General features: G+C 38.0%; 1 protein-coding gene across 11 annotated transcripts in view; it reads left to right on the top strand.

The window, feature by feature from the left end:
• Nucleotides 1-25,391, top strand: part of TENM1 (teneurin transmembrane protein 1) — a 908,801-nt gene that overhangs the window by 731,188 nt on the left and 152,222 nt on the right. For 10 of the 11 annotated variants that reach the window (XM_021080671.2, XM_085007213.1, XM_003135358.6 and 7 more), the window contains 4 exons: nt 644-829; nt 2,409-2,432; nt 5,127-5,273; nt 17,530-17,746. In XM_021080671.2, coding sequence (XP_020936330.1) covers nt 644-829; nt 2,409-2,432; nt 5,127-5,273; nt 17,530-17,746 — 574 coding nt within the window. Of the gene's footprint in view, nt 1-643; nt 830-2,408; nt 2,433-5,126; nt 5,274-17,529; nt 17,747-25,391 lie in introns of those variants that run through there. The other variant, XM_085007217.1, reaches the window with a different exon arrangement.

The raw sequence follows: 25,391 nt of genomic DNA, 5'->3' as shown, positions 1-25,391 counted from the left end.
TTCTTTCTTGTAACATCATAAAATCCCTGCAACGATGTCTGTGATCCTAATGAATTTTTAGTGAAACCCATTTGACATTTGGCACTGACTTCATTTCTAAGCCTCGAATGCTGTTGTCATTTTATGGACTTCTCAAAAGCAATTTGATTTAGAGTTTATTTTGTACATAGTGACATAATTACCTTTTAAACTGAGTTACTCAAATGCTAGAGGTCTTTGTGACATTTGTTTATACATTTTTAAAATTTTTATTATTTTTATTATTATTATTTGCTTTTTAGGACCACACCCGCGGCATATGGAGGTTCCCAAGCTAGGGGTCCAATCGGAGCTACAGCCGCCAGCCTCCGCCACAGCCACAGCAACATCAGATCTGAGCCACATCTGCGACCTACACCACAGCTCACAGCGATGCCAGATCCTCAACCTACTGAGCGGGTCCAGGTATTGAACCTACAACTTCACGGTTCCTAGTTGGATTTGTTTCCGCTGCACCACGACAGGAACTCCCACATTTTGTTTATACATTTTAAATATTAGGCATAGGCTGAGATTTGGGGGAGACTAATGTCTTTTGGACTAGTTGTAATAAAATAATGTAAAAAATGTTTAAATAAATATATTTTCTTTGAATTCCCCACAGAGCTCTGTACCATGGAGTGTGGTAGCCACGGAGTCTGCTCAAGGGGAATTTGCCAATGTGAAGAAGGTTGGGTAGGACCAACCTGTGAAGAACGCTCCTGTCATTCTCACTGTGCTGAGCATGGCCAGTGCAAAGATGGAAAATGTGAGTGTAGCCCTGGATGGGAGGGCGACCACTGCACAATTGGTAAGTACCACTATACGTTGAACAAAGTAAATTGGATTAATTGAAGTAAAGCAATCTAGCAAGTCAATCCCCAGGCACTTTGTAGAATTTGAGTGGGAGGAGAGGAGAAGTAGGAGGGTTGACCATGAGTTTGAAAATTTTCTTAACTGGGAGGTTTCCTGTTTTGTTGATAATATCTTACTTATTTCTGTGCAACTTCCTTTCTTATCACTTTAGTATTGTTTATATTTTCTGCTTTCAAGTTCTTTGAGTTATTCAAATGAAAGATGACATTAAAATAGTATCATTAATTAATAAGAAGTACTTTTATAGTAAAGGTAACATTCACTGCCCATTTTTCCTTTTGAAAAGTATAGGTTATTTTGGTGGAAAGCACTTAGAGGCAATTTCATTAAATGGGATTGCTTTATCATGGGCCATTCATATCATTAAGGGCTGTCTTTAATGTGTATGAGAAAGACGCTCCTGACCTACCATCAATAGAACATCTGTGCTGAATTGTTTACTGGGTAGTATAGAGTTTGTACCAAGGCATTCACCCTCTCTCATCCCTTGTCACCAATTTCATTAATCTCTAGGATGCTGCCTGGGAGAACAGTCTGTGGGTGTGAGAAAGCCTATGTAATAATTACTCTATCATGTGGTCTTCACACTATAAAAACCCTAATAATAATAATAATGAAAGTTTCAATTATAAAATACTTCATTTTCTAAACAAAATCAAAGCCCTTGACACATACATGTATCTGCCATAAAGATTTCCTGCCTAGACAGAAAAACAAGTAGATTCCCATTGTTCAACTAAGAAAATTGGGTCACAGAATGTTCCAGTGGAATTCTATGCACACACAGAAAATTCATATAGTACAAAAGCAAGCGTGGGCCTCTGAGTACCCAATTCATTGTTTGTGGGCTTTTTGGCCCACTAGACTTTACTACAGATTTCATTTTTAGGTGAAAGTATTTTGTTATAATGGTTGGAACCTGCCAAAGTAATGTATAATATATATAATATATATAACATATAATTTTAATAAACTGCATTACCACTCTGTGAAAGGTACAGTAAGTCTTGTTCTGTGACTGCGGAAAATATTTAAGATTCATTAAAAAGGTGGTGAGAGGTGAGATTCAGATGCAGCTTAAGTAATTACATTCCTGCCCTAGAATAAGTTTATTGCCTTCACATAAGAGGATTTAAATATTGTGATGATTACCAAAGGTGGTTACTCCAGAACTCACTTCTAAAAGGTATTACTAATAAGAAGTTCAAGCTAGTGCTCTTTCATGAAAGTTATTACCGAAATGTAAAAATGCGGTTCTTATACTTTTAATGAAATATGACACTTTTTTAGGAAGCCTAATAGAGTTTCTCGCAGAAAAGCCATTAATATCTTTCCTACAGAAAATATTATTCACAAACTACACAGGCCAGCGTACCAACTTTTGAGCTGCAGGCTTTTCAGAGTTCACAGTTTGCTGTTCTCCTCCCAGGCAACAGATGGTAAACCATTAGTACTTGTTGTATAGCTTTGGTCTCCTGGAAATTCATTCAATCACTCTTTTCCCTCCCTTTTAGCTCACTACTTGGATGCTGTCCGAGGTAAGTTTTTTCTCACTAGGTTTTATAACAGAAAAATATTTGAAACAGAAAATGTGCATGTGGGAATGGAAGGGTCGATGGAGTTTTGGTTTTGTTTTCTTTTGTTTTGTTTTTACTTTTGGCAGTCTTACTTAAGAGTAACATTGTCAGATTCATGTGGTTTTTTGGGGTTTTTGTTTGTTTGTTTTTGCCTTTTTGTCTTTTTAGGGCTGCACCCATGGCATGTGGAGGTTCCCAGGCTAGGGGTCTAATTGGAGCTACAGCTGCCGGCCTATGCCACAGCCACAGCAATGCCAGATCCCAGCTGCATCTGCAGCCTACATCACAGCTCATGGCAACACTAGATCCTTAACCCACTGAACAAGGCAAGGGATTGAACCCACAACCTCATGGTTCCTAGTCGGATTCGTTTCTGCTGCGCCACAACAGGAACTCTGGGTTCATGTTTTAATAGACTTAAAAGTAATTTGCTTTCCCAACATCAAAGATTCAATTTTTTTTTTTTGCCATAGAGTTTAATGAATTATCTTTAAGAATTATTTTTTTCTTGTTTTTATGTTGAGTCATATGTGTATGTGTGTATGTTTTTTTGGGTTTTTTTTTTTTTGCTATTTCTTGGGCCGCTCCAGCGGCATGTGGAGGTTCCCAGGCTAGGGGTCGAATCGGAGCTGTAGCTGCCAGCCTACGCCTCAACCACAGCAATGGGGGATCCAAGCCACGTCTGCAACCTACACCACAGCTCATGGCAACACCGGATCGTTAACCCACTGAGCAAGGCCAGGGACCGAACCCGCAACCTCATGGTTCCTAGTCGGATTCGTTAACCACTGCGCCACGACGGGAACTCCCTGTATGTTTGTTTATATGACACAGAGAGGTAATTATTAAATTAACTATGTTTAAGTAGACAGCTCAACTTTTTCTTTAACATAGCAGTATATCATTAAGTCCATGTACAGTGTCCTTATGGTGGCAGAAGAGTTATTCTATTAGTACCTCATCATCCATCCCCCAGGGATCTGCATTTACTAGAGATCACAGTGGTTTTTCTGTCAGATATCTTGGTGCCTTTCATTACCTCAGCCTCAGAAGGTTGAAAATATCCCACTCAAATTATCCCTAGTGTCACTTTATCCATTGTATATGTATGAGAAAAGAACTAGATTAAATTTCTTTCTTAATCTTAATACATGTTCATACTATGCTATTTTGTGAGGAAAAAATATATATAATATACATTTACATAAATATGTAATCTTTTCATATTTTCTAGCAGCCATCTGTCATTTTATTTTAAAATTTTTTTGGAGTTCCCATCATGGCTTAGTGGTAACAAATTTGACTAGTGCCCATGAAGTTTGATCCCTGGCCTCGCTCAGTGGGTTAAGGATTTGGCATGGCTGTGAGCTGTGGTGTAGGTTGCATATGCAGCTTGGATCTTGCTTTGCTGTGGCTGTGGCGTAGGCCAGTAGATACAGCTCCAATTTGATCCCTAGCCTGGGAATTTCCATATGCTGTTGGTGTGGCCCTAAAGACAAAAAAAAACTTTTATTCTTCCTCTGGTCTGTTGATAGTTGCTTGGAAAACCATTTGGAAGGAACACTGGGTTACTTGTACAGATTTGAAAAAACACATTCTTTTGCTCTTTATACTTCTGGAATTTTCTTTTAAAGAAAGGAAATGAAAAAAATATTGATTGAACTGTCTTCCATAAAATCCAAATCTGGTCCTGAATTGCTACTGGGGAAATTTCTAGAAACTGCATGCCATTATTGTTGTCTCTGTTTTTCTGCCCACTGAGCACTTAGCACATGCACAGTTGCCCTGTGGAATAGCCTAGATCTGAACTACTGTTAGAAAGAATAGGTCAATTTTGAGAAATTAAAAGTCTAAATAGAGACCACGGTCAGAGTTTGATCAATGGGTAGATGTCATTTAAGCATAACAGTTACCTCTTGCCTATATTTATCCAGTTATTCTCTAGAATTCCAAAAGTCTAAATTTGGCATGCATTAATTCCATAAACATTTGTCAAGCACTTACTAAAGCTATACTGTTATACTAGTTTCTGAGAGAGATACCAGACAAGTAAATAATCAATCCTTAGCCCTCAGATCAGTAATACTCTTGAAGAGAAAAGCTGAATAGATGTAGAGCAACTACAGCACATTTCTAAGTCACCAGATGGGCAAATAATGGTATGGTCTGAACTGTATACCAATATGCCTAAGTCCTGAAGCAACACACCACAAGGGAGAAATCAGCACAAAGTAGCAATAGTTAGGAGAGGTATCTCTTCATAGAATCTGCTGTTTTTTCCCAACTTTTTGTCCATAACTTGACACAATATCATCCATCCAGTTTTTGATCGAGATGAGGAGATACCTATTTTGAAAAGAAACAAAAAGCATTTCTTGTCCCCATCATAGTTTTTATCCTATCTGAATCAGAGGTTGGGAATTGGGGTTAGCATTATTAATGTTTAATTGGCTCTCTAAGGAAAAGCACAGTAGAGTAAGTGATAACAAGTTCCCTGGGAAGGTGTTGTAAGTAAGCAAGCTCCTCTCCCATTTATTCAGCACCTCATCTGAATGGAGCCCAAATGGTTCGATTTTTCCCTATAGGCAGATAAATCATTGTTGGCCATTCGCATTCTGATGTCTCTGTGATTGTTACTCTCTGCTATCTTTTCAGATGGCTGCCCTGGGCTCTGCTTCGGAAATGGGCGATGTACCCTAGATCAAAATGGTTGGCACTGTGTGTGTCAAGTGGGTTGGAGTGGGACAGGCTGCAATGTTGTCATGGAAATGCTTTGTGGAGATAACTTGGACAATGATGGAGGTGAGTCATTTATTAAATGTTCATATAAGAAAGGAATATCCCAGCCTCTAGTGCCATGATGACCAGTCTGGCCAAAAGTGATAATTAGGAATCTTTGGTATAAACAATATAAGGTCATACTATTTTTAAATCTCAATTTATTGAATACTTACTGTAACCAGGCAATAATCAAAACTCTTCCATGTAGTATGTTTCATTTAATTCTCACAATAATACTAGGAGTTATAGGTACTCTTTTCCCTATTTATAAATGGGAAAACTAATGTTTGGAGTGGGGATGGTAAGTGACTTTTCCAAGATCACACAACTAGAAAGTAACAGAACCAAGATTCCAATTCAGGGCTATATGATTTTAGTTTCTATTTTCTTAATTGCTAAAACCATGCTTCCTGCCATATCTATGGTGTTTATTATACTAAATGAAATCAATGTACCACTGTTTAAACTGTCACACGCTAGTGTAGCTTACATTTTACACACTAAGTAGTTTTCTTTGTTCTTAGTTGTTTAGAGCTCCCTCTTGTGTCTTTACCTTTCAGTAACACTTTATATCTTTCAAAGGATACAGCATTAAGACAATTCACAGCAGAATATTTTATATTTAATTCAAGAGCTGCACGTGTTTTAAAAAGCCATATGTGGCTCCAAGGCCTAAGGCTAACCACTTCTATTTTAATCAAGCAAACAAAGGCATCTAATACATTGTGTTATCAGGCCTCAAAACAGCCCAAATCACCTCTAAGTGAGCCTAAATTCTCACTTTGGTCTTACTTTCTACTCAAAGAAACATGAAATTGACAAAACATTTTTCTTTCTAATTTCTGTACATTAACTTAAAATGAAGTAGGTTATTAAATTTGACTCCTTAAGCTTTCTATGTGTGCTTAGGAAATTATATACCTTGTCATTTAAATCTAAATGGGGATTAAATCAATAAAGTAGCAATCAGTTTAAGTATCAAATTGTATACCAAAATGTCCTCTTTTATTGTTCTGGCTTACAGTTTACCTTTAAAAGTTATAAGGCCTTACGAATTTTAAGTAGAAGCAACTTTCTTTTTTTTTTAAATTTAATTTTATTTTTTTTTATTTTCCCACTGTACAGCAAGGGGATCAAGTTATCCTTACATGTATACATTACATTTACATTTTTTTCCCCACCCTTTGTTCTGTTGCAACATGAGTATCTAGACAAAGTTCTCAATGCTACTCAGCAGGATCTCCTTGTAAATCTATTCTAAATTGTGTCTGATAAGCCCAAGCTCCCAATCCCTCCCACTCCTTCCCCCTCCCATCAGGCAGCCACAGGTCTTTTCTCCAAGTCCATGATTTTCTTTTCTGAGGAGATGTTCATTTGTGCTGGATATTAGATTCCAGTTATAAGTGATATCATATGGTATTTGTCTTTGTCTTTCTGGCTCATTTCACTCAGGATGAGATTCTCTAGTTCCATCCATGTTGCTGCAAATGGCATTATGTCATTCTTTTTTATGGCTGAGTAGTATTCCATTGTGTATATATACCACATCAGAAGCAACTTTCTGATTAAGAGCACAGGACTTTGAAGTTAGAATTTCTGTGTTCAAATATTAGCTCAGAAGAAATGTGCTTCTTTCTGGCTCTATGGTTTGGGATAAGTTTCTCACTATCTCTGTGCTTTAATTTCCTTACCTTTAAAATGAGGCTGATAATAACTGTCTAATATGGTTGTAATAAGTATTCAACAAGATAATACATATGAACTACGTAAAAGATAATAAACCATACCAATCACCACCCCCCAACACCAATTGAACATAAGCACTTGCAAACAACACAGAGGATACACACAGAGTAAACTTAGGATAACAGACCATTTTCTAAAGAGACTGTGGATACACACAGAGTAAACTTAGGATAACAGACCATTTTCTAAAGAGACTGTTTACTCCTTATATAAATTGAAAGTTTTGTTTGGGAGGCCAGAGTGAGACTTTCAATTAAATGGTACACTAATCAACTATTTACTTGACTTTTATGGTCTGTCAAGACTCATCTTCACCTTCCTTCCTTTACTTCCTTTTTATGATATGGCCCTTGCCCTTTACTTCCTTTTTATGATATGGCCCTTGCCCTTACGTGTCCTTTCCTCTACACCCCTCATTCTATGTCCATCATTTAAGTCCCATCTCAAGCCATATCTCCCATGCCACCTCTGACATCCACCACCCCAGTCTCCTATGGTGTTTATCATATGTGCCATACAATCAAGCACTTAATTATATCCTGTCTATATTGTTTTCTTGTTGGATGTTAAGTGACCCAGAGTCCATAGTTTGATACCCACTATAATTACTAATAAGATTAGCTCACTTGTAGCCAGGGTTTACTATGTACAAGGCACTATACTGAGTCCTTTATGTGAATTATTTCACGTAGTCCTTATGAGGTAGAAACTACTATTAACACTTACTTTACAAATTAGGAAAGTGAAGCAGAGAAGTTAAATAAGTTACTCAAGATCATATATAAAGTAGATGATAGAGTCAGTGTATAAACCCAGGTGATCTCCCTCATTCCAAAAAGGATTTGAGGTAGTAAAAGAGATATCTCAGTTGACATATTGATTAAAATGTTATGCTCAGAAAATACGTTAACAGCCTATGCAATTTTAATTTCTGATTCAGAGTTGAACCAAAATAAGTTTCCTGACTTAATAAAGTACAGCTTGATAAAGATAATTGAATATTTACATATCAAGCATTTTTATGGCCTCATGGTCACCTCAAGGCAACCAACAATGTTTAATAAATGGATCAACTAAATATTAATGAAGTAATGGATTATCAATTTTCAATATCTGTGGTAAATATAGATAGAAAAAGTATAGAAGATTTTTCTGAATGTATACTGACCTATGAACATGTGTATCTATGTGGGATTCAAAAATCAAAGACCCTGATTGAGTTTAGTGTATTTTTATCATTGTCTTTTTAGGGAGTAGCGAGGGGAGGCTCTTTGAGAGATTCAATTACTATTTTTTTCCTTTGGTAAGATTAAGATGATATTGATGACAAAAATTCAGTTCTACCTTGAGATGGGAAGATGAATTAAATATCCGCTGAAAAACCTCATGTCTAAGATTTTGGACAATAAATCCATTTTTATACTGTTTAAGTAGCATCCCTAAAAGTACATTCAATGTCCTTCATTTCGTACATTCAGCTTTTCAGCTATGCAGAATGACCTGATTCATTCCAGCTATCCAGAATAGCTGGATATGACTAATGACTAATATTTGCATATATGTTTGTGTATGTATGTGTGTGTGAGTTCTAATTAAATCAGAAAGTGCCAATTGAACTTTTTTGGGGGGAGGGAGGTGGTCCTAAATTTTTTATGTTAATTCTTAAGAAATCATCCCAATTTAAAAAAAAAAATCACTTTCCAGCAGTTGCTTCAAGTAGCTGCTACCTGATTACTCCATATTATTGCTGATACTTTAAAAATTGCAAGGGGTTTTTTTTGCATTCTAATCAGCTTTGAATACTCATTAGTATTACTGCTACTTCCTGCAGCTTGGACTTTAGTTACACTCTGATTCAGTGCATTGTGACTCTTAGTAACTAATTGGGCTGCATTGAATATGTGGGTGACACAGGTCTAGGAGCCACCTAAGAGCTCCTTGAATAGTAAAAACAGAACAGAGAACAAATAACCTTTGGATTTTTTTTTTCTTAACATGCAAAAAAAGAAAACTATCTTCTGCATTGTATATGTAAGAACTAATTACCACAAAAATCACAAATCTATCAAATGTCTTGACCGCATGTATCTCTTTTTCAACAAGCACCTACCATGTGCACAACGTTGTGCTTAGGAGGAGTCTTAACTGTATGGTGACCACATATTCATGTGTTGAACATGTGTCCTGATTTAGGGTTTGGAAAATATAATAACTATACATTACATGCACATATAAATTGACATAAGGAAAAAAGTTTAGACATTATATTAACTGAATCAAAACAGCTAAAACAAAGAATAGTGAGAGCAAGCTAGAACTATCAGATGTTAAAGAATATTTTAAAAGTATGATAATTAAACAAAGTGGTACTGATGTAAAAGTAGACAGATCAATACAACTGAACAAAAGCTCAGGAACACACCCCAGTACAAATAAAAATTTAGTATATTATAAAGCCAACATCAAAAATCAGTGGGGAAAAGAAGTGTTATGACGTGAGTGGTGCTGAGACAACAATTAAGAAAAAATATTTAGGGAGTTCCCATCGTGGTGCAGTGGTTAATGAATCCAACTAGGAACCATGAGGTTGCGGGTTCGATCCCTGCCCTTGCTCACTGGGTTAAAGATCAGTGTTGCCGTGAGCTGTGGTGTAGGTTGCAGACGCGGCTCGGATCCTGCGTTGCTGTGGCTGTGGCTGTGGTGTAGGCCGGCGGCTACAGCTCCAATTGGACCCCTAGCCTGGGAACCTCCATATGCTGTTGGAGTGGCCCAAGAAAATGGCAAAAAGACAAAAAAAAAAAAAAAAATTTAGATTTTCAATTCATACCATATTCCAAAAGAATAAGATAAATAAAAACACTCCGGCTGATTAATGAGTTTGAATGTAAAAGAAAACTCAATTAGAAGAAAATATAGGTGATAGATTTCAAGATTGAAAAGACTTTCTTAAACATAAAAGCTAGGGGAAAAAAAACCACAATAGGAAAAAAATGATGTTAGACTTAATAAAAATTTCAAACTTGTTTATGTTGTTTGGCTAAGTTTATAGACCATCCGGCATCTTTTTGGAGATATCAAAATCTGCACTGTGTGATATGGTAGCCACTAGCCACTTGTGGCAATTTAAATATAATTTAAATGACATTAAAAATTCCACTCCTTGGAGTTCCTGTCGTGGCTCATTGGTTAACGAATCCGACTAGGAACCATGAGGTTGCAGGTTCCATCCCTGGCCTTGCTCAGTGGATTAAGGATCCGGTGTTGCCATGAGCTGTGGTGTAGGTTGCAGACCAGGCTTGGATCTGGCATTGCTGTGGCTCTGGCGTATGCTGGTGGCTGCAGCTCTGATAAGACCCGTAGCCTGGGAACCTCCATATGCCTTGGGAGCGGCTCTAGAAAAAGGCAAAAAGACAATAAATAAATAAATAAATATTCCACTCCTCATTTTCACTAACCACATCTCAAGTGCTAAATAGTCAAATGAAGCTAGTGACTACTGCATTAGCTCATTATCTAGAGCATTCCTATCAATGGACAAAGTTTCGTTGGATAGCACTGATCCAAATGTTTGATTCAAATATTTATTTTCCTTTCAGCCTTTTTATATTGGGTACCCAGTTTTCCATTTATTCATTCATTACTACTTCCTGCTAAGTATTGTGCTTGGCACTGAGGAGAAAATAACAAAGAAGACAAGTCTGTGCCTTCATGCAGCTTTTGGTCTAGGAAGGAAGACGGGTATTAAACAAGAGACCACACAGATAACTATTTACAATGATAAAGAGAGCTATAATTTTTTAGAGTACTATAAACATGTATAGAAGGACCTAACCAAGTTTGTGTGGCAAGGGAGTCCTCATGTGAGTCAGAGGAAGAATGTTCCAGGCCAAGAAAATAGCATATATAAATGCCCTGAGGTGAAAATGTACTAGGCCCTTCTAGGATGTGGAAGGCAAGTCATTGTGGTTGGAATCAGGGAGAGATTGGTGGGAAATGAGAAAATGGGGGTCGGGGGCACTGATCGTATTATACAGAACATTGTGACTGTTTTAAGATCTTCAGCTATCTAAGATTACATTTTATTCAATCACATCATAGAGGAAGGAAGGTGGCTTCTGTCACTGTGGAAAGATTGTCAAGGAGGTTAAAAAGATACAGAATAAGAGTGTTTAATCAAAATAGTCTTTTTTCCCTGATCCTTGCCACATGTTTGTCCAAGCTTCTTTTACACAAACTCTTCCAGTGGTCTAATATTTATATTCATTGGTAAAATCAATAAGTTAATTGCCTAAAAGAGAATGATCTTCCAGGAATCATTCTTCATAACAAGTCACTATTCATTAAGAACAATAGCTATTTGCAAGCCCGTTTTATGATGTAGTGTTTCTAGATCTAGAAAGCAGCACCATGGGTGAATTATGAACACACATAAGCTCATGGATCAATAAGCCTCATGTTTTGAATGTCACTAACATGCTGCAGTGTTTAATAAATAGGAAAATGAAATAGAAGGAGCAATGAATTGATAGCATTTGCTCTGTTTAAGGTCTAGACCCTTTTCCACATTTACTTCTGACCATACCCCCCTCATTTCTAAGCAACCCATTTATTAGAAGATCATCACTTAGTTGTGAGAGCCTAAACTGCCAAGTGATTCCAAATGCAAGTAGAAGTTGGAAAATCTAAACTCTTTTAACTCAGTTAACCATGCTGTAAGTGGCTCTCTCACGTTATCTATCAACTAAGGCTGGACTTGACATCTTCCTGCTTTGCAGTGGTGAAAATGAATGAGATGATGTTTGAAATACAGGATGTAAGGTAGGTAATAAAGATGTGGTATCAGTGAAGAATCTATTTGTAACTTGCATATTTTTGACTCATTAACTGAGCATTTATTAATCTCTAGGTACACTTATAAGTGTCATAGAAATAGGACATATAGGACATCCATTTATTCATTCAAGAAATATTTATTCAAAGCTTACTTTGAGCTAGGCACTGTTCTAGCCTGAATAAAAAGACTAAATCCCTGTTTCATAGATGTTATATTCTAGTTGTGAGAGGCAGACAATAAACCAAAAAAAAAGTTTTAAATAGTGTGATAGAAGATCATAAGTGTGGTGGAAAATTTTTTTTAAAAGCAAGGGGAAAAAAGAATAGGGAGTGTGGGACAGAAGTGGATTTTTAAATATCATTAGAGAAAGCCTCACTAAGAAGGTGGCATTTGAGTAAAGACTTAAAGGAGGTGAGGGGTAAGCAATGTTGATATTGGAGAGAAGATTACAGGCATAGAAATAGTGGAGAGTGAGTTGTGGGATACGGTAATGGGAGGTAAGATCGGAGAGGTAAGAGAGAGACAGTGAAGAACCAGACTGTGAGAAAGTAAATCATGTCAGTACATGGGATTTCATTCTGAGTGATTTGGGAAGCTGTTGATGGCAGGTGGGGGGGACATAAACATTAATGGCATTTACTTTCCCAGTGCATAAAAAGTAAATGTATAGGTTATAGCAATAACAATGATAGTATAGGTATATGTGCAATCCCAAGTGCACTTGAGGCTCTCCCACTTCAATCCAGCCCCCGTCTTAATGATAACCAATTTTGAATTTGTGAAATTCAGTGAATAAAGATTTACCGTAGTTTTAGTGTCTATTTAGAGCCACATAGGATCCAACCTAACCAAGCAGAGTTCACAAATTGAACACATTCCATCTAACCGAATATGCTACAGAGAAGTTAATTGCCCTCTGGCCAGTGCTAAGACAACTTCAATAAAAGTAAGTTTGAACATTTTAAGCTTCCACTGTGGACTACTGGCATCTACCCCTAGGACTCTCTCCCTAGACTCTTTGTAGTCTCTACAGCCTAGAATTTGGTTAATAGCAATAGCTAACATTTATCAAAAGTGGTAGCTACTAAACACTAAGCACTGTACTAAGCTCTGATCCTTAGCACATGTGATCCTTACAACAACTTTATGGAGTAGATGGTTTTTTTTTTAATTATTATCCCCATCTAGTAGATGAGGAAACTGAGAATCCAGGAGTTGCACTGATTTGTCCAGGATTGTATAGATTGTAAGTGGCAAAGTCAAGGTTCGAATCAAAGTTGTCTGATTGTCTTACCTTAACCACTTACTGTGTTCTCAATACTACATTAATCAGGCACTTGGAGTTCTTACAGCCTAGGTCAATAGTACTAGTAATACTGCTTAGATGATGATGTCAACTTGTGATTTGTGGTCAGAACACTGGGTGTTAATATGACTACCATATTGGTTCCAAGCATGCAGCCACATTTAGCTTCCCCTCCTTTATTTGTAAAATGGAAATGAGAATGTCTACCTAACAGGGAGTTTGCATTGATTTAGGTGAAATAATATATGTGGAAGTACCTAGTACCATACCTGACAAATATTAACTATGTGTTTCCAAATCCTTTTGGATAGCCTACCATGAACTAGCTGTCCATTTTATCAAGGTAGTAATGAGTGCTATTCCTAAAAGGATATATATTTGTAAATTCATTTTAAGGATTAGGAAAATACGGGTTTTCCCTATATTGTTCATATTCCCTTGTCCAATTCTGCTTTCAACCAAAGGTATACATCTAGTAGGTAAAAGTTTAATAGTGGGTGACTGGATCATGTACAGAAGAAACCAGTGTCCTTGATCTTCATCAACCCCAACTGAGCCAGCTGGTTTAGTCCCTAACTGACTGGCAAAGCTAGGATCAGTGAAGGCTGTGCTCAGCCCTTCAAGGCAATTTAACCTTCCTCTTTTTTGCAAGCTTTTATTTTTATTCCTTTAAACAAAACAGACCCTATAAGTAAAATAAGTTAACATTTGATGTGTCCATACCTGACACCTTGAGCCTGGCTGTCACAGGGTGTCAGAGCTTCCAATTCAGAATGATAAAAGAACTGATAATAGCCCCCCATAAAAAGAATAAAGAAAAAGAAAGAGAAAAAAAAAAAGAAAGAAACCCACACCAACAGTGAGACTGTCATTTGCACTTCTTTGTAACAGTCTAGACATACTATATGGAGTGTTATCCAATGTGATAATTGGTAAGTAGCTCTTTGCCCATGCACTGGGCTTACCTATGAATGATAATTTGGGGTATGCATACCATTATAGGCCTGCTTGTCTAAAGCCTTTCTAGATTCAACAGGTCTTGCCGTTGTCTTGGAAGACAGAGGTTTTAGAGGGTCAGCCCTGTATAATAGGCAATTATTGAATATGAAACATTAGCTTGGAATTTATAGCATGTAATTAGATGAGAATGTGAGTCCCAATTTTGAATTTGCTCTGTGTTCAGTTTTAAAATTCAGTTTTGAGTATCATTTGGGCATTGCTATTTATTTAATATCTATTTCTTTTCAAAAATAGGTCAGAATTGAGTGGTTCACAGATGGAAACCTGTGAATGCCCAATCTGATTATTACTAGTGTATTTGTGACCAATTGAAAGGTAAAGGTGACTGCCCATCTGAAAAGCAGTTTTTCATTGTTTAGTATAGTATGTACCAATTCCAGACATCAGAAAACTGTTTTAGGAGTTCCTGTCGTGGCGCAGTGGTTAACGAATCCGACTAGGAACCATGAGGTTGCGGGTTCGGTCCCTGCCCTTGCTCAGTGGGTTAATGATCCGGAGTTGCCGTGAGCTGTGGTGTAGGTTGCAGACGCGGCTCGGATCCCGAGTTGCTGTGGCTCTGGCTGGCGTAGGCTGGTGGCTACAGCTCCAATTCGACCCCTAGCCTGGGAACCTCCATATGCCGCGGGAGCGGCCCAAGAAATAGCAACAACAACAACAACAAAATAAATTAAAAAAAAAAAAAAAAAGAAAACTGTTTTAATCAGACTAATTTTTTGCCAGCTTTTCAGTGTATCCAGATGTTTAATTAGCAGAGTGAAGTGATAACGTAGTAATAAGAGGCTGAAAACAACGTATTGGAGAGAGAGGTGGTAGGGGCATCTAAAATCTATAGAAAATCTGTTAATATTTGCTGAATGTGGGGAGAAAGAGAGAGCAGAAGGGAACTTCCTAGTGAAACTAATCCTCACTTAAAAGTTATTCATCAGTGAAAAAGAAATATGTATATAGAGAAGTAAAAATGAGGGACAAAAATACACTGAACAAACAGGGTAGGCCAGAAAGCAGCAAACTGCATTTTAAATCAAAGTAGTGTCTATGGTACAGGGAATTTGAAAAGACCTCATGTGGGGAAAAATATTTCCTGGGTGCCCTAGGGCTACTGTTCCAAACGCCTACTCTCTTGGTGTTTCTGGCTTTCATTGCCCCCAGCTGTGGTACAGCCCCCTCCAGCTCAACGGGTACAGCTCTGCAAGGGAGAGACAGCCAGCGAAAGAGCTGCATGAAACCAGTGCCAGTAACTTTCATCATCATCCTTAAGGAGCTAGTGATCCATCTAAACCTCCCTATTCCACTGCAAGCCAAGAAGATTAGCATCTTTATAGTTACCCTTGTTAAGCATCTAAATTAGAGCTACTTGTCTGCTTTAAGGGACCTCAGAAGGCCTTTTTTTTTTTTTTTTTGCTTATTGGGTGTGGAATGAAGAGTTCATTCGCTCAGTTAATCACTCCATCCCTGTCTCTGTGCACGTAGTTCTTTTTTTCTTTCTTTTTTGTCTTTTCAGGGCCACACCCTCGACATATGGAGGTTTCCAGGCTAGGGGTCTAATTGGAGCTACAGCTGCCAGACTACACCACAGCCACAGCAACGCCAGATCCAAGCCAAATCTGCGACCCACACCACAGCTTAGGGCAATGCTGATCCTTAACCCACTGAGCGAGGCCAGGGATCAAACCTGCAACCCAATGGTTCCTAGTCAGATTCGTTTCCGCTGCACCATGACAGAAACTCCACACAGCACTCTTATAACACTTATGACATGTTCACCTAGTGTAAGAGTCAGCTGTTTTATGTACCTATACCTCCCACTAAGCTCTGATCACCTAAAAAAAAAAACAGGAAAAGAGTCATTTTACCTCTTTACTTCCCCAAACACCTAACACAGTGTTGTTGCCTCTATAGTTGGCCTTTCATACCCTTGAGTTCTGTATCCACAGATCCAATGAACCATGGATCAAAAATATTTGGGAAAAAAAATTCCAGAAAGTTCCAAAAAGAAAAACTTGAATTTGGCATGCACCCTGTAACTATTTATGTAGCATTTACCATGTATTTACAGCTATGGTATTTACATTGTGTTAGGTATTATAAATAATCTAGAGATGGAGTTGTGGCTCAGCCAGTTAAGAACTCAACATAGGTTTGATCCCTGGCCTCATATAGCAGGTTAAGGATCCGGCATTGCCATGAGCTCTGGCATAAGTCGAAGATGCGGTTTGGATCTGGTATTGCCATAGCTGTAGTGTAGGCCAGCAGCTGCAGCTCTGATTCTATCCCTAGCCTGGGAATTTCCATATGCTGCAGGTGCAGCTGTAAAAAGAAAAAAAAAGTGATCTAGAGATGATTTAAAATATACAGGGGGATATGCATAGGTTATAGGCAAAAACTGTGCCATTTTATACAAGGGACTTGAGCATCTTCAGATTTGGGTATCTACAGGGGTCCTGGAACCAATTCCCGTTGTATACCAAGGGACAACTATATTAGGTTCTCAGTGGTCTCCTGTCTTCTTGTAAACCCTGTGCCTCAACATCATTCCTTTACCAAAGAATGAAGATTTTATGTGATTTGTTTATTGGAATAACCATGGATTCAGGGATCTAGGAAGGCCTAGGAAATGATAGTCACTCATCATCACTTTATACCAGATGTTTATTAGTATTTGCTTCAAATAACTGTTCTTGGGAACAAGTAAGCTCTAGTCGCTTCTATAGATTCCTTTAAAAAGTAGTTCTGAAACTTTAGTATGCTTCAGAATCACCCAAATTAAGTACAAAATAATCCTGGGCTCTGAACAAATTCTATTTCCACAGGTGGGACTCAAGAGTAAGCGTATTTAGTGAACTCCCCAAATTTGACTACACATTCAAAAATCACTGCACTACTTTAGACACTGTCACCATAAGAATACCAACCTCTAAGGTGAGAATTAGGGCTAGACAAGTATATTGGGAGAATCGTTTAAAAATACAAATTCAGGTTGCCAAACATTTATTAATTATGTGTTCATAAATGTACGTACTGTGAGATTCAAAAAAAAATGTTAAGTAGTTGCTATCCTGTAGGAATGGTCTTGCTGAGAAAGTAGGAAACTTCAAAAGAGTAATAACTTACAGACTATCCTCTTCAAATGCTAAGCAATGTATTACAGCCCATAAATACTGAAAGATTTTTGAACAAAATAGTTTTAATTTCACTGATGTGCCATGGAAATTCAGAGTGAGTGATAATTCATGAGAAACATGAATTTAATAGATTCTAAACTCAACACATGGACAGTTACCTTTGGCTACATTCTAGATTTTTCTCCATTTGTGCATATTTTAAACTATGTTGTTTCTCTTGAAGGTAATTATCAAATTTTTCTTTTTCAGATGGTTTGACTGACTGCGTAGACCCCGATTGTTGTCAACAAAGCAACTGTTATATAAGTCCTCTTTGTCAAGGCTCACCAGATCCTCTTGACCTCATTCAGCAAAGCCAACCCCTCTTCTCTCAGCACACTTCAAGACTCTTCTATGATCGAATCAAATTCCTTATTGGCAAGGACAGTACACATGTCATTCCTCCAGAGATCTCATTTGACAGCAGGTATGTTTGTGTTTATTTTATTCCTTAATGAGCAATGGTCATGTTTTTCCTTAACTGTGAAAGGAAGAACTCACACACATAACACACAGAAACACACATGCACACACACACACACACAATGTGTATCATTTGTCGTAAAGTATAAATAGGGTTTTTAATGGCAAAACAGAATAGAAGAACAATTTGCAGATTTATTTTTAGCTTCTGGATTGATCCCTTGAAAAACTGTTGAATTTCAAAAGCTAAAATTTAAGTTTTATCCCATGATGTTTAAAAGTTATACGAAAATGTTGGGTGAATTTGACATCCTAATGTAAAATGCAAGATTTGGGGAGTTCCCTGTCATGGCTCAGCAGAAACGAATCTGACTAGTATCCATGAGGATGCAGGCCCAATCCCTGGCTTCAGTCAGCAGGTTAAGGCTCCAGTGTTGTCACGAGCTGTGGTGTAGGTCACAGACATGGCTCAGATCTGGCATTGCTGTGGCTGTGGCTTAGGCCAGTGGCTGCAGCTCCCATTCAACCCCTAGCCTGGGAACGTAGGTGCGGCCCTCAAAAAGACAAAAAATAAAATAAAATGCAAGACTTGTGAAAATCTGTCTTCTAGGAAAGCTCAAATGCTTGGATTGTCACTAAAGACTTGGGAACAAAGTCCAAGCCATTAGGTGAAGGTATTTTTAAAAATTAACTTAATTATTTGTTCATTGTTCTCTGCTTCATCTTCAGCAATGATACATCTTAGTCATTAGCATTAGATATAAGTCACTAAAGTCAACATTTGTGGTCCCTTAAAAATGTTCTCCTTTGTTCACGCCACCATCAAATTTGTTATTAAACAATAAGGATGTTTATCTCTTAGAATAGAAAGTCCAGCAGTTGAGGGGTTTGGGGATTGACTGACATAAGAGTTCAGTAACATCATCAAGGCCCCGGGTCCTTTCCATTTCTCTGTTCTATCGTCTTCAGCGTAAGCTTCATTCTCAGGTTGGTAGCAAGTTGGCTGTGGCAGCAGCAGGTTCACATCAGACACAAGGACCAGAGGCAAAAAGAGAAAAGTATTCCTTCAAGCATAGAATATAAATTCTTCTCTTTCCTCTGTTTCTGATATTTCACTAGTTCTAGACTACCACAAACAAATTAAAAAAAAAAAAAAACATGGAAGTATTTGTCCAGGAGCTCCTGTCTACATCCCAACCACTCAGTTACATCCTGGTAGGTGTTATCAGTCCACAAGAAAAACCCAGTCAATAGTTTATATCGATATGAGTGACAATCTAAGAAAATTATAAGTCAATCCTGACCTAGACACAGTAGAAAAGGGGGGGGGGTGCATGGAAATTTAAAACACTCAGCATCCTTCCCACAGGTTGTGTGCTTAGAACCTTTAGTGAAACTTAAAACGTTCTTGTTGATTTTATTATCGTGCAATTCTAACTTTTTAAGTCTCTGACAGAACCCCAAACCCTAATAGCAATCCATCACAAGAAGGGCCTTTTCTGCCAGGGAATCTAGTCGAAGTTTGCCTTCTTCCAAAAGGCTCAGTCATCCCCATTTTGAAGTGTTTCCGCCAGCTCAATAACAACTCTGGGGTAACTATCAAATGGCTTCAGTCAAAGTAATTATTTAGATAGTGAAGACTTATTTATTGCACACCAGAGGAACAAAGGAAACAAAAGCATTCTTCATGCTTAAGGAAAAGTCAGTCCAAAAGAAAAAAAAAGGTAAATGAAATAATAACCTCCACGACATGGAAAGATGTATTAAATGACTCACTGAATTCAAGTAAAGGGAGAAAGTCAGGACCTAAGAGACAGGAGACGAGTCATTGTGACCCAGAGGAGGGCATTTGAGCAATAAACTTAGAAAAGTGAAGAGAAACTTCAGCCCCTTCAGTTCAGCTTCATGCTTCAGCAGCTCTTGCCAGCCGCTCACAGAGCGAACAAACCTATTAATTGTGGTGCTTAGTGCCCTTCTCCTCCTTCTGGTTTGATTGAGTTTTCCTCATTCTTTTGTAAAAGGCTCCAAGTTATCATTTAGCTCTGCAAGTCACATTTGAATTCAGAATGACAGTCTCCTCCATCCAGGGGTCTCAGCTCTGATACACACATATCTAATCTGTCAGAAAGGGTGCAGGTCTTTGCCAAGGGAGATAGGTGGACAAGCAATTGAACTATATTTCCTCTAGAAAATCAACACATACAGTGTTGTCTAAGGTATCTCCAGATAAAATAAATCCAACTCTGATCACATCGAATATAAATCATAATAGTTATAAGCTCTTACATCTGTACAGTACTTTTTAGTTTGCAACGCTCTCAAACATACGTTATTTCATTTTACCCTCACAATATCCCTGTGAAGTAGGCATTTGTCTCGGTGTGTTTTATACATGAGAAAACTGAGGTTTGGAGAGATTAAATCACTTGCTCAACATCACACAGCAAGTTTGTATTGTAGCAACTCTTGTAACCTTTCTGCTACACCACTGCTGCCCCATTTCAACTTGTCCTTATTTAAACAAGCCTAGTGACTTGGATCTAATTTATACTGAATGAATGACATCTGGGTCAACACAAGAAACTTAGAAAATCAAGTGATATTTTAAGATCCAGTGCATTTTAACACATTTCAATGACATTATTTACAAACTCCAAGTCAGTGGTAATGAGCTTCTTGGTAGAACACTTTGAAAGACTGCTAAAATGGGACTTTTACTACACGTAAATTGTTATTAAGTACTTCTTATGTGTCAGGTCTCAGACTAAGGTTTTATGGGTGTATCCCATTTAATCCTTACAGAAACCCTATGTGGTAGACACTGTTATGATCCCCAGTTTTTGGGTAAGAAAACAAGAACTGTGATATCAAGTAAATCACTTGCCCAAAGTCACAACCAGTAAGTGTCAGAGCCAGGATTTGAACCCAAGCAGACTCTTTGCTGAGCCACTTTGGCTACTTAGAAAACTTATGGCCCTTAGGCATCTCTGGGTGGGGGTTCGCTCTCCTAGACAGATCTAGAACTTTTAGGTATTATAATCAGGGGAACCATGCTGCTTTTTGGCTTTCCCACATAATTGAGTGATAGCTGGGTAGGCAGATGAAGAAATCATTACCAAGGGGCTCATGTGCCTACTAGCAACATGTGACCCACACGGATGACTTGCTGCTGAGTGTGGCCACCCTCAGGAGCCTTTGAGCTAAAGATGGTGGCACACAGACTAACTGCTGCAAGGGCACATAAAGGTTGAATAAGTGTTCATCCTTGTGTATCCAAGTGAGACCAGCCTTTCTTGTTTAGAGTTTGCTGCACTGGCACGTGAGAGCACCTGGCATGTGTACCTCCTGTGCCCTACTGTAGTGCAGTGTCACCGTGAACATGCCACTTGCCCTTGGTAGAGTCTCCAGCAAGCCCAAATCTGTTACCATTTTTTCCTTAAGTACATTTTACCCTGTAGCTTGAGTTTCTTTCTTTCAGTCGACTCCAAACATGACTACAAAGTAAACCACATATTCTACGTGCCCTGTATGACTTATTACTTTTTAATAATGTAAATAGGTGAACAGAAGCATTATTGATCTTCAGTGTCTAAGCATTTAATCACTATTAATAATGTAAAAGGTTTTTATAAATATGTAAAAACAAGAGTACATTAAACTAAACGACAGCAGTAATTTGCAAAGCCAGACATTTCACTCGCCATCACTAATGGAGAAGTGCATTTAAAAAACAAAATCCTACTGGAGTTAGTGCAACTGCTGACAGCAAGGTCTGGCCAAACTCATTTGTTTGTTTTGTAACCATGAGAGGCTGATCCCCACATCAATCTGTGTCAAGTGTCTACATTAGAGATTGCTTAATGTCAGCCCACAGATGTTTTTTTGTTTGTCCCAATATTTAGAAACTAAGAGCTCTAACATAAAAATTGGAATGTCCTCCTTTAGAAACTTAACAAAGTTTGGCAATTCTGGTATAGGTGATCCAGAGCTGAGGGCTAGCCACCCCCCTGGATCAACTATGACATCCCTCTCTCGCTCACCATTCACTGTCTCCCTTGCACCTGGCTCACTTCCCTCACTGTTAAAGTCCTGCCTAGCCCTGCTGGCATTTGAGTTTGTAACCTCTGGACTACACAGCTTCTATACCTTTCCTTGGAAAGGCTTCAAGTGTTTGTTTTTTTCCTTTCTGACCTATTTCTCTGAGCGTCTTTAAAAATCCAGTCTTATCTTTTAACTTAATTTTTGAACCTCTACTGTGTTGGTTTAAAAAGCGAAAGAAGGTGGAATTCCTGTTGTGCTCAAAGGTGATGAACCCGATTAATATCTATGAGGACTCGGGTTCTATCCCTCGCCTTGCTCAGCAGGTTAAGGATCTGGCATTGCCACCAGCTGTGGTGTACGTCACAGATGTGGCTCGGATCCCATGTGGCTGTGGCTGTAGGCCAGCTGCTGTAACTCCTATTCGACCCCTAGCCAGGGAACTTCCATATGCCACAGGTGCAGCCCTAAAAAGACACAAAAGAGAGAGAGAGAGAGAGAGAGAGAAAGGAGGTGACTGAACATAAAGTAAAAATCACATTAATGGAAGGGTATTTCCACTCTTAGTTCACTAGAGTACCTGTGTATACCTCATCAATAAGTTGCCTCACACCTTAGGCTAGTAAACTCCTAGGTCCTACCGAGTAGAAGCAAAATGTCCATTTTCTGTAAGAAAGATGTGTATTTTGAGAAACATTTGACTATTATGTTTGTCACTTAGAGTAAATTTTAAGAACAATTGAAAGATCTAAAAATTTGCAGCAGGGCTGCCAGGAGTGGTTGTGGCAGCCTCTTGTGCCTGCTCCTGGTGGAATCCCTAGCCATAGTTGAATAGTTCTAGAGTTGGGACCTAACTTAATATAACACTAAGCACATGACAGCACTGTTAACAAGCTACAAAACTAAGAGGTTAAGGAGTTCCCTGGTAGCCTAGCAGTTAAGGACTTGGCATTGTCACTGCTGTGGCTTGGGTTTGATCCCTGGCCTGGGAACTTCTGCATGCTGTGTGCACAGCCAAAAAACAAACAAAAACCAGAAAAGCAAAACAAAGAGTTTGAGCAAGATATTAGGTTTCTTTTAGTTCTAACTTTCTATGAAGTTGCTGTTTCTTGCTCCATAATATATAAGCTCTGTCCACATTGCTAAATTTTAAGTTCTGTGAGGACAAGGATCAAGTCTGATTTGTTATCTCCTTTTTTTGATTATCTATCATTGTGTAGGAAACTACTCCAAAACAAAATGGATTAAAGTAATTTATTATTATTATATTTCATGATTCTGTGCATTAGAAAATCAGGGAGGGAAAAAAATAAATTCAGACAAGGTATGGCCAGGATGACTTGTTCTGTTTCCATGATGTTTGGGCTCTCAGCTGGGATAACTCAACCAGGGACTGGAATAGCTGGATAGCAGCCAGGAATCCCTCTTTCTACACAGAGCCTCTCTACTCTATGGGCATGGCAGCCAGGCTTGAGTTTGTTAGAACTCTTACATGGTGGCGCAGAGCTCCAAGAAGGAGTGTTCCAAAAGACAGGAAACAGAAGATGCCAATCTCTTAAAGCCTAGGTCCAGAAATTATACCAGTGTCACTTGTGTTATATACTCTTCATCAAAGCGGTCATAGAGCTTGTTCAGATTCAAAGAGAGTCATAAATCCCATCTCTTGTTAAGAGAAGTATCAAATAATTTGTGGCCATCTTTAATCTACCATACCACTCTGTATCCCCAAATCCTAACACAGTATCCGGCAAAGAATAGGTAAAAAATAAATAAATAAATAAATAAATAAATAAATAAATAAATGAGAGAGTGGCTTAGTTGTAGTGATATGAATTGCTCTTCTCATATTTGCTAATGAAAATCTCATTTTGGTTGCCTGGAACACACAGACGATATTAGGACTTCAAATAAGTTAATTCCCAAATGTAGAAGCAGCCTAAAGGTAAGATTACTGTACTCCAAACAGTGCAGGAACAAATTCATAAAAGATGAAGTGATTATATAACAGTAGCAAAGTAATTACTCTTTTTTTTTTAACTTATAAGTAATTTCACCACTGTCAGAGCCTGTCTATAATTGACATCACTTATAACTTTGTGTAAGCATCAATAATCCTCTCTCCTTCAGTGGACTAGATAATCAAAATTTGGAACCAAGAAAAAATTAGAAAATAAGGAGCAGCTTTAGGAAGACTGCTGTGAACTGGCTCACTTTGGTGTTCCAACTCATGAGAAAACCAAAGACAAGCACCCCAAAACAAATTGAGGTACCACAAATGCCTTGAGCATGGCATTCTTGGCAAACTCTACTTACCCAAGACCTTCCCTTCCTTTATTACATCCCACTCAATGATGAAATCTTGATTCATGCATCTAATTATTCATGATACCTGGTAACAGCCGTAATTACTCATCATAACTTGTTTAATAAAATATGCTTTTCTGCACTTAGTTGACCTGGAAATGTATAAAATTTAAAATCCTGTGAATGGCAAAATAAGTTATTAAATCAAGACTGAAGTTAAGGAGAAGGTTGCAGGAAGACAGTCATTAATGCAGAAGCTACTGATGTCGGGTTTGACTAAGACTTAAGAATACCATACTTGACAGATACAAATTTCCGGGGTTTTTTTAAATATACATTTTATTGAAATATGAGTATTTCCAGAGTAACAGAGGACTTTTTTTTTTTTTTTTTGGCCACGTCTCATGGCTTGTGGATCTCAGTTCTCCAACCAGGGACTGAACCTGGGACATGGCAGTGAAAGCACTGAATCCTAACCACTAAACAACCAGAGAACTCCCTGAGGACTTTAAATTTCTCTAGAAGAGATACCGAAGTCCTCTGCTGTCCCTAATATAATCTTATATCCTGCTATCAACTCATTTTTAAAAAGTGATGAGTATAGGTATTCACTCATTTATTCAACAGTATTTCTTGAGTACATGCTCTGTGCCAGGAACTGTGCAGATGGAGGTAAACAAAAGAAGCACAATCCCCTTATTCACAGGACTCCCTTTACATTCTAGTTGTGGAAGCAGTGAAAACATCGAGTAGACACATGAAGAATTAAGTTAATTACATAAGAACTAAGTTAACTACAAATTGCAATAAAGTCTGTGGGTTCTGGAATGTCAGGAAGCCTGAGGTTCATCAACTCAGTGTCCCACATTCAACTGCTCTGATGGAGCAGGCAAGTAACCTTAATGAATATAAGACAAGAGGCATTCTAGCAAATGAGACAAAGTCATCAAACAATTATAGAAATGAGACTGACCTGGAAGTTGTCAATGGTAACTCAGAGATGGGACTAATTGACTCAGGTGAGCATGAAGAGCTGCTAAAATTGACACATAAGGAGACTATTGATGACTTGTAAGAAAAAATACAAAGCTTATTTGGACAATGAGCACCTTATCTATATTCAAGAAGTTTCATCCTTTGACATCTGGGACTATAAATAATTTTTAATACAATTTGAATTGTTTGCGTGAAACAGATGAATTCAATGGGCAAATCAATCCGCAAAAAAAAAAAGCTTCCCATTTACCACAGTGAAAAAAATTCGCATTAACCACATTTTGGTGTCATTTATAATGATAGATCCTACA

Source organism: Sus scrofa, chromosome X (assembly GCF_054392235.1).
Source record: "Sus scrofa isolate SSC_HxYL_T2T_F1_AM1 chromosome X, Sscrofa_HxYL_maternal_Yorkshire_Landrace_v2.0, whole genome shotgun sequence".
In the NCBI taxonomy this organism is placed as follows: Eukaryota; Metazoa; Chordata; class Mammalia; order Artiodactyla; family Suidae; genus Sus; species Sus scrofa.
This window is presented reverse-complemented; position numbering and strand designations above follow the sequence as displayed.